Source organism: Leucoraja erinacea, chromosome 18 (assembly GCF_028641065.1).
Source record: "Leucoraja erinacea ecotype New England chromosome 18, Leri_hhj_1, whole genome shotgun sequence".
In the NCBI taxonomy this organism is placed as follows: domain Eukaryota; kingdom Metazoa; phylum Chordata; class Chondrichthyes; order Rajiformes; family Rajidae; genus Leucoraja; species Leucoraja erinaceus.
Genome location: NC_073394.1, coordinates 31,327,093 through 31,337,582, shown reverse-complemented (window position 1 = coordinate 31,337,582; position 10,490 = coordinate 31,327,093). Strand labels below are relative to the sequence as shown.

The following is a 10,490-nucleotide window of genomic DNA, read 5'->3' as shown; positions in this document are numbered from 1 at the left end:
ACTCACCACATCGACGGCACTGTGGGGTATTGATGAATGTGGGTGTAAACAGCTCAGTCTTCTGATCGACTGTGGTGTTTAGTGCATGGAATTGGATCTGTTCATTTCTGTCTTCCTCTGCCACACATTTCAACATTTTCTTCACTGTAAACAAATCTACTGCAGTCACTGTCTGTAGCTCAATCTCACAGCGTCTTCCCTGTCTTTCAATTTGCAGGGAAGCTACAGTTCACTCTCTTCTAACAAAATTAGTCCATGGTTTATTTGTAAAAATGAGAAAGAAAACCTGTTCTAGGTGAAATAACATTAATTTAAAAATAAGTTTGTATGTAGCCTGTGTCCAGTGGGCCTGGTGAAATGCCACCATTTGAAGACCCTCCTATTGAGAGGCAAATGAGCTGACTTTAAATTCTGGTGTGTTCAACAAGGGCTTACAGTTCAGGAATTGTTCCAGAGGTCCCAGCACTCTCTGACTGACTGATTTGTATTTGCTTTGCAGTACTCACACACATATTGCAGTTTGTTCTACTTTCTTGGAAGTTTCTGCAAGGGTTTACACTGCTCTTAGCCTGTCACTTGAAACAAGGTCATACAAATGCATTTGTAAAGGAAAAGGAAAATAAGGCATTTCATCACACAGAGTGTGCAGTGAAAATCTTTATCTGAAAATGTTGCAGCTAATTTTGCTTTGAAAGACCAGTTGAAAATTACTTCAGCAATGTGTCTCTATAAAAGGCAGACTGGCAGTGAAATGAACTGATGGCATTTCGGGACAATTCTCTGCCATGAACCAGTGGTTTATAGAGAGACAGGAGAAGGGCAGTCCAGTAGATAATCAATGCTGCCATCATAGTGCAATCTAGGGTTTTAAAGTCAAGGACTTCTCTCAATCTTAACTTTAGTGCAAACATACTGCTGCCAGGTTGCTTCTTTGCTAAACATCAGTTTTACCAGGGCATCCATTACAGAGTGTCCCGACTCAATAGCGTACTCTTTCATCATTTCTGCTGGATCGGTTAGTTTTCCGTTCTGAGGTATATTCAGTTGTTACAGTAAAGGCTTGGGCTACACGAGCAATTCTGTATACATGACCAGCTTGAATTAGACTTGCTTAGTGAGGGACAGCTTGTAAATTAATCCTATAATGGGATTCAGGCAGATCATGGAATTATTTCTTTCCACAAATGCTAATGAAGTGCCTTAACCAAACAATGCCCTTGTGATCTAGCCAAGTGCTGTACACTTCATGTCCGGAGCCTCTTCCAGTGAGACAGCCATGAACTCCGACTCAGCTTCCTGGACGTTGAGCTCACTGGAGTAGTGTCTGTGGTTAAGGCTGGGCTGCATCAGCAGACATTTGTCTTCAGAGTCCGGCCCTTCTCTCATCCCGGGGTGCAGCATGGAACTCATAGCCAAGAGCTGGAGCTCAGTGGGTGCATTGGCCACTGTGTGACGTCGTATGCTCCCACATCTCTCTAAGTAAGTCTCGCCCTCCTGCTCAATTAAAGGAGTCAGCACAGTCTCATTCGATGCAGTTACATCAGAACCATCGCTTAATGAATCAACTGCCTTTGATCTTGAACTTGCAAATCTTCGATCTAGAGGGAAAATAATAGACATTAGTACGTGACAGTGATGGACAGCTTATACGACAGCTTGGTTCCATTATCTAGAGAGCATAAATGCAACGTGTCACAACTAGCTGAGCAACTGCCTTGCATCGCTGGAGGTCTAGATTCCATCCTGCCTTGGGTTCTGTCTATGTGGGGTTTGCACGTTCTCCCTGTGAGGTTCCTCTGGGGACTCTCACTTCACTTCACCGCATTTCCCATGACACGTGCATGTTAATTGGTCACGATAATTTGCCCCTAGTATGTGGGAGAGTGGTAGAATCTGGGGGCAGCTGTTTGATGGGAAAGAGGGAAGAATAACAAAAAGTGGGATTAAGATAGGATTCTGCCAAAATGAGTGCTTGATGCTTGGGACAGACTCTGTGGGACAAAGGGCTTGTTTCCAGTCTCTATGACTCCAGGAAAAATTTGAATTGATGTTTTAACAAATCAGTAAATAAATAAACAGACATCAGTCAAAGCGGCATTGAAGCTGCAGGGACTCAACGCAAAGCTTCCTGATCTTATACTCCAAGCAATGTTGTGCCCGAGGTCAGTCCCATCCACAAAATTGCCCACTCTCTCTCAACACTGTATTAATGGAAACTGCAGGTTGGGGAGGTCCAGTGTATGGTTTCTACAGGCTTCTCCACGCCCATGTGCCTTGTTAATCTTTCCCAGACAGTCAGGAGAAAAACATCATCATTGCACAACTCCCAGTTCTCATGTTGCACTCCTGACGTTCTCTTGGATGTCCTTTATCTCCAATCCTGACCTAACGTGCTGCCTCGGATCTGACTTCAGGATGGGACTGGATAAGTTCATAAGTTTATAGGAGTAGAATTAGGTCAATTATCCCATCATAATGTGGGTGAGGGCATAGGAAATCAACATGGAAAGGGAGAAGAACATTGGACACCCCCAACCTGTATTACCTCCAGATAATGTTCATTTTGGGGGAGTTCCTGCGTATAGGCTTCTGCAAATTTTTTCATCCGCTTTCCTTGTAACCTTTTCCAGACAGAGAAGGTTACCAGACACATGGGCATGTAGAAGGCTGCAAAGGTTTTTATAGGGAGAAGGCTCTAAAAGCTGGCTATTTGGGGATAATGTCACCACCAGGCACCTTTTAAAGGCTATTTAGTAACTGAATGACCATTGGGAGCTGGCAGGGATCCAATGGACCAAATGGTCTTTTTCTGTGTCATGATCAGGTTATTGTTAATATAAGTAGCAAATAGTTAAGTACAAATTTTAAAATGTCATTTTCAGTCATTTAATATTGTGTTATCCTTAGTTCATGGACATTAATTAAAAATACTTCCTTATCCAATAAACTGATTTTCAATGGTATTAAGAAAATCGCTTCCAAATATATCAAGGGATAGTGTGGAAATGACAGGCCAGTATTTCAGAGTGGCTTTAATTGGATGTTAAACTGCAAAGGCTCTCACCTCTATGTCAAAACACACAGTCATAGAGTCAGACAGGACGGGAAAAGACCTTTTGGTTCACCATCTGTATTGATCAAGAAGCACCATTTACATTAATCCTACACTAATTCCCTTTGTGGGAAAGATCATCCACACATTTAACTCCTCCTGCCTCGATTACTGCAACTCCCTTTACACTGGCATTAGCCAATCTTCCCTGTCCCACCTGCAACTGGTCCAAAATGCTGCAGCGAGACTCCTGACGGGCACCCGAAAAAGGACCACATCACCCCGATCCTGGCCTCTCTCCACTGGCTCCCAGTGCGGTTCCGAATAAATTTCAAGATCCTTCTTTTTGTTTACAAAGCCCTTAACGGGCTTGCCCCCACCTACATCTGCTTAGGCACCACACCACCTCCAGGTCCCTCAGATCGGCCGACTTGAGGTTACTGAACATCCTGCGGTCTAGGCATAAGCTCAGGGGCGACCACGCCTTTGCGGTTGCAGCTCCTAGACTGTAGAACAGCATCCCTCTTCCCATCAGAACTGCCCCCTCCATTGACTCTTTTAAGTCGAGACTTAAAACTCATCTTTACTCTCAAGCCTTTCTTGACGTCCTCTGAGGGAGGGCTATATGTATGTATTTATGTATGTATGTATGTATTTATGTATGTACTTAATCTATGAACCACTGTTGTATAACGTTAGTACCGCCACCATTGTAAAGCACTTTGGTCAATGAGAGTTGTTTTTTAAATGTGCTATCGAAATAAACGTGACTTGACTTGACTTGACTTTTATTCTCCCCATATTCCCATCAATGCCCCCAGATCCTTCAGTACGTACCAGGTACCAGGGACAATTTACAGTAACCAATTAATCTACCTAACTGATGCATCTTTGGGATGTGGGAGGCAACCAGAGCGCCCGGGAAAACCTAAGCGGTTACAGGTAGAACGTGCAAACTCAACACAGACAAGACCGGAGGTCCCAATTGAACACGAGTGCCTGGTGAGTTCAATGCCGCACAAGGTCCTGTCGGTTGTGGCTGTTCATCAGCTGTCGTGTGTCAGACAAAACTATCCACATTACTGCGGTGAATGATGAGCTCTGCTTTGCTTTCAGTGCTGCTAACTTATGTCACAAAAAATTATTAACACGCAGGAACCCAGGACAGGAGAACAGAGGTACAGCTTGTGATAAAATACTATGAAGCTCTTAAGGCAGGAGGGGAGAGGCTGAAGCAGGGATAGACCAGACTAACAGATGCATGAGTTGGGGTAGAGATACCTCGGTCTGTGGGTTCATTACTACATCCCAAGGCCCGAGTGTAGTGGAGAAGTACAAATTGACTTAAGTGTGATAATAAACGGGTAACTTTTTTACACAAAGGGTAGAAGGTGTATGGAACGATTTGCCCGAGAAGGTAGTTGAAGTAGGGACTATCGCAATGATTAAGAAAGAATTAGACAGGTACATGGATAGGACAGGAATATGAGACAAACACAGGCAGGTGGGACTAGTATAGATGGGACATGTTGGTCGGTGTGGGCAAGTTGGGCCAAAGGGCCTGTTTCCACGCTCAATGACTCAAATAAGCCAGACAGCAGAGATGTATGTAGAAACAAAGAATTGCCGATGCTGGTTTACACAGGACACTAATTGCTGGAGTAATTCAGCAAGTCAGGCAGCATCTCTGGAGATCGTAAATAGGTGACTTTTCAGGTCGGGACCCTTCTCCAGTTTGAAGAAGGGTTCCAACTCCGAACCCGAAATGTCACACATCGACATTCCCCAGAAATGCTGCCTGATCCGCTGAGTTTTTCCAGCACTTTGTGCTCAGCAGAGCTGTTAGTTCAGTTCTGATGAAAGGATATCGATCTGTAAAATTCTGCCTGCTTTTTCCCTCCATAGATGTTGATTTGTTGAGTAACTCCAGCGTGTTCTGCTTTCAACAAAGTAAAGTTGGTATATTCACCTAAAGTTGGTGGAGCTGATGAATACAACATTTGATAAGTAGAGCAATGAGATTATGGATGCTTTGGATGCCTGGCATTTGGGATCAGATGGAAAAAGAAAGGGATGAATGTATGCAACATCTCTCAAGATATCACAAATTCTTCGTGGCCCATAAATGACTCTGACGATGAATGGAGCTGTTGGATCAGCTACTCTCACTGGCTGGCATGCGGTCGTCAACTACAACTTCAGTCAGCATGCTTGTGACATAATGTCCATGATGGAAGAGTCATGCAACACTGTTCCATGATCAGAGGAAAGTCATTTCCAACTAGTGAGTAGGGATTTCCCCTTGCAGAGACTGATGAATCTCCACCCCAGAGAGTCGTGGAGGCTAGATCATTAAGGAAGTGGTAAGTAAACTTTTGGAAGTTCAAGGAATCGAGGAATCTGTATGGAAGAGGAGTTGAGAGCTGTGGCAGATCACTCATGTTCCTACTGAATGGCAGGGCAGGCTGGAGGGGCTGAGTGGCCTACTCCTGCCCATATTCCCTTGTGTTGATCAGCCAAGCTGTTGGCCCGGGGAAGTTCTTCTCTGCAGCTTTGATGTCCTGAGCACTACTTGTACCAGCTGGAGCTTGTACATGATGTCCTGCAGAGTTTACATCACATACTGGGTGTGACTGGAACTGATTGTGCAGAGATCAGTGTCGGGACAAGGCCTAGGGATATAAGCTGCTGAATCTTCAACTCACCCAGTTGTCAGGGTAAGGAATAAAGAGCCTGTCCCACCAGCATGGGATAGCATGCGTCTAGCGCGCCCAAACGTGGTCGCTTGAGGCGTATGGCCTCGCGATGCCGGTCTCACTTCGATCGCCGGAAGCGTATGGAGTTGTGCGGGGCTGGTCCCGACATCGCGCGGGGCTCCAAAAATCTTGCTCTGTCCGAAAATCCCGCGCGACAGCGGTCTATCGGCCCGCAGCCGCATTGAGGCCGTACGCAGCGCCTCGACGTCGTACGCAGCGTCTTGACACCATACACAGCGTCTTGACGGCGTACGCCTAGCGTGTGGCGTTGCACGATGACGTCACCGCCCGGCGTGCCGTTGCGTGATGACGTCACCGCCCGATGCCGTGCGACGTCCAAATTCAGTCAGCCCGCCTCCTGCCCAGCTGATTGATGAGTATGATGTCGGGACCAGCCCCGCACAACTCCAGACGCCTCCGCGGTTGGAAGTGGGACCGGCCCCGCGAGGCCGTACGCCTCAAGCCACCACGTTTGGTCGCGCTAGACGCATGCAATCGCATGCTGGTGGGACAGGCCCTTTAGTGTTGTTTGTCATTTAAGTTGTTTGGGACAGGGAGAGCTTCCTGCCCACTGAATTATACCATGGGAGCTTTAACAGGCAAATGAATGTACCAGATGGACAGACATCCACTATTACATCCTCTGCAACAGCTGGCACTTGTGACTATTCCACCCAGCCTGAACACAGCTTTGAAATAGCAGCCACAGTTCCATACTGCATTTCCCGGGCCTTACCCTACAATCCACTGACCCTGGAGCAGGTGTGCTATTAACTGAGCCAAACTGACACGCGAGTGTGGAATGTTCAAGAGGTGAAAGAATGCGCTCCTGGCAACTGAGCTGCCAGGGTTAAAGGTCAGGATCGAACCAGAAGCTGTGGTTGCACAAGATCAGATTTGCCTGAACAATCATTTAGGGAAGTCTATGGCATGAAAGACAGAGAAACTCGTCTGAACCAAAATAAATAGATTCTACATACATTGTGGCGATACGTAGGAATGTCCTTAATCAGTGTCATGGCAAAGTGGATGATATTTATGGAAATTAATACTTTAGTCTTATAGACTTTTAGACTTTAGATCTTTGAGATGCAGCGAAGAAACAGGCCCTTCGACCAACGGAGCCTGTGCCATCCAGCGAGCACCCCATACACTAACACAATCCTACACACCAAGGACAATTTTACAACTTACAAAGGCCAATTAACCTACAAACCTGTACGTCTTTGGAGTGTGGGGGGAAACCGGAGCACCCGGAGAAAACCCACGTGGTCACAGGGAGAACGTACAAACTCCATACAGATGGCACCCGTAGTCAAGATTAAATCCGGGTCCCTGGCGCTGTGAGGCAGCAATTCTACCGCTGTGCCACTGTGCAGCACTGGGCCTACAGAAAGATAGCAAGGAAAGAGCTTGCATTTTCATTGTGCCTTTCACATCGTCAGGATGCCTTAAAACCTTTTGTAGACCTTTGTCAACCCTTGTTAAAGCCTTATGCAAAAGTCAATACTTTTGAGATGTCGTCACTGTAAGGCCTATTGTAAGTCCCATGAGTAATCAATGAGAAATCAATGAGATAATGACTTGAGCACCTGCTATATTGTTAGAGAAAATGCGACAGACATACCAGGACATCTCCCCTTTGCTTCCCATTTACCAGGAAGAGCTGACAGTCCCCATTAAATACAGTCTCCAGATATGCTCCGTCCAACAACACAGCACTCCCTCAGCGATGCATCAGGCAATATGCTCTTTACTGGGAGTGAAACGTCTAGCTTCTGCCTCAGAAGTGAGTGTGAAACCACTGGGGCAGGAGTGGATGTTGGATGTTTCCAAGGACCTGTGGATGCCAAGGAGATGGTGGGGAGAATGCAGAAGGTGGTGAACAGCTGAAGAAGCTGGGTCCTTGAGAAACCATGGCATGGACAGAGAGGGGAAAGAGTCATCGCCTGCAAATAGGACGACCATGGGAATGGTGAATCAAGGGAAGGTGGAGGGGGAGAGAGGGAAAAGCAGCAAACGAAGCCAATGGATATGAGTGGTGGGTCTACAGCATGGAGTGATTGCACAGAGGGTGGTTGTGGAGACGAGCGATAAACAGGGTCTTTAATTGGGAGGGTGCTGGGAGTAAGAGTGGGGATTGTTTAGCCAGTGGTTGTCCGAGGCGACATGATCTTTGGCTGAATGCAGACACCAAGAGATAACATTTGGGGAATGAATGCGCCGTTGGGAAGGTGATGAACAAATGATTATTGGAGATGTTATCCCATTGGGAGGATGGATGAGGTGATGGCTGTTGAGAGGAAGCAGTGATGGGAAAGGGGAATGGGCTAGTGAACTGTGCTCAATACCTGAACGTGAATATCCAACCAGCCAGTCACAGGGGATCAAGCTTGTCAGCACCTTATCAGAATATGCCTGCATGGATGTCATGCGAATCCTTTGCCAGACTGAGAACGCAGTGGCATCAGTTATTCAGGGTAGAAAGCAGTCTACAGCTGTCCCCGACACTTGCCAATTGTACTCACACCCTACTGCGTAGCGTGCGTTGGGTTTAAATTCCTGAAGCTTTTCCTACATGACTGCTCGTGAAATTTGATACCCAAATTTAGTTGACCTCTCTAATAGTTCGGAGTGCTTGCTGAAGGGCCTGTCCCACCTGGGCGTCAATTGCACCACATCATTTACACATCACGACCAACGATGCGTGCGTCGTGACGTGCACGTGATGCGCGCATGGCGTGCATTACGGGCGCATGGTGCGTTGTGACGTAGGCAGTGACGCGCGATCGAGCACGGCGCCCCAGGATTTTGGGATTCACAAAATCTTCGCCCGCAGTGACGCCCTTTACCTACTGACCAACACAAGTGTTTGAGATGTGAGAGGAAATGAGAACACCCGGAGAAAACCCATGTGGTCATAGGGAGAACGTGCAAACTCTAAACAGGAGGTTCAGTTTACGGAAGAGGTCTGGATAGACAAGCCTCATTCCTTATCAACCTGCAACCCTCATATTATTAAATTGAAAACATGGTGATGGAATCAGATAAGTACATCTTCCTCCACATCGTTGCAGCTGCTTAATCTTTAAGCCCAAGAGGACTGTATTTGCTTTGAAATTATTTAGGAAGATGTCTTGATTATCTGGAACACATTTCAGACGTTGTTTCTTGGGAATGGGAGCAGATCCTTTGGCCTACCAAGTCTGCATTGATCGATATTTACACTAACCCTATACTACTTCAATTTTTATTATCTGCAGATTCTCATCTCCCTTCTCCGAATTCTATCACTCACCTACATGCTAGGAACAATTTACAGTGGTCAATTTACGGGCCTGTCCCTCTTACGCGACTGCCGGCACCCGTCATAGGTCGTAGCAGGTCGACGAAAATTTTCACCATGTTCAAAATCCAGCGGCGACCAGAACAAGGTACGACGATTTGGACGACTATTCACGACCGTACAGGCTTCACTCCGCGACATGTCGCCAGGGTGTTGCATGTATGGTCGTGAGTCGTCTCCTCAGTCGCCCATGCAGTCAAAGGGGGAACACACAACTCCACACAGATAGTACCAGTGTTCAGGATTGAACCCGGGTCACTTGAACGTGAAGCAGATGTGCCATGATACTGCCCAATTATTGTGCATTATTGAACTCTGCCAACATTTTAAGCAATAACCACAGACATAGTTGGCCCATGTGTCCTTTTGAGGACCAAAGTTATGCCATTGTTTGTCAGCTTGCGATTGAGAGAATACAGATGAAGTCTTATGCCTGGAGGGTCAATGTTTATGATCTGGATCAGCTCTGACTGCCTCAGTTAAAGCAGATAGTGATTCCAGGATATGTGATTACGTTAGCTGTCACTGTGTGTACTTGTGGGTATACGGCCCATGCCAGGAGCTATTATCTGGAGGAGATGGGGCTGGCTTCCAAAGTACGAGAATGATAAATGGCACAGGATCAGAACAATGCAAACAACACCATCACATTAGGCTCTGTGATAGTTGTAAAAATAAAGAGCTTAGACCGCACACTCATCATTTTATCATTGTGCACTAAACATTTATCAGTTGTTTGTTTAAATACCAAAGTCCAAGATTACTGTTAACGCGTTCTGTAGGCCAAACTGTTAGCTCATTTGCATTGCAACATTGCTTTCCTTGTTATTATAACACAGGCTGTTGATTGTTTCAGCAAACAGCAGATCCATCCTAACCTCAAAAGACATCTGGGATGAGGGAAGTAAATCGGCATCGGAGCATAAAAAGGATCAAAAGATAGTAGTAATATTTACTTATAGACTGGGATTAGTCAGATATATTCGCCCGCATGAAAAGGCATCAATATTTGAAAGTATTCGCATCTAAGAATCCAGAAATCCAGAAGTGAAGGCAAGTTATCAGGGCTAGCTTCTGATGGAAAAAAAAAAGCTTTACATTATCCGTTATAGATTCCCTTTGATCCCAATTCCCTTCCTTCTTTACAACAACACGTTTTCTCATTTTAAAAATCTCTATTCAGTTGCCCTAAAGCTTTCTGATTTTCAGAGACAAAAAAACCTGGAGCCTTATGGCGGCACGGTGGTGCAGATGTAGAGTTGCTGCCTTACAGCACCAGAGACCCGGGTTCGATCCTGACTGCTGAGTTTGTACGGAGTTTGTACGTCCTCCTCAT

General features: G+C 46.0%; 1 protein-coding gene across 2 annotated transcripts in view; it reads right to left on the bottom strand.

The window, feature by feature from the left end:
• Positions 1–644: 644 nt before the first annotated feature.
• Positions 645–10,490, bottom strand: part of LOC129705870 (proline-rich protein 5-like) — an 89,333-nt gene continuing 79,487 nt past the window's right edge. The window contains exon 10 of one of the 2 annotated variants that reach the window (XM_055649729.1): positions 645–1,598. In XM_055649729.1, the coding sequence (XP_055505704.1) occupies positions 1,225–1,598 (374 nt within the window). In that variant the 3' untranslated portion in view covers positions 645–1,224. The remainder of the gene's footprint in view (positions 1,599–10,490) is intronic. The other variant, XM_055649730.1, reaches the window with a different exon arrangement.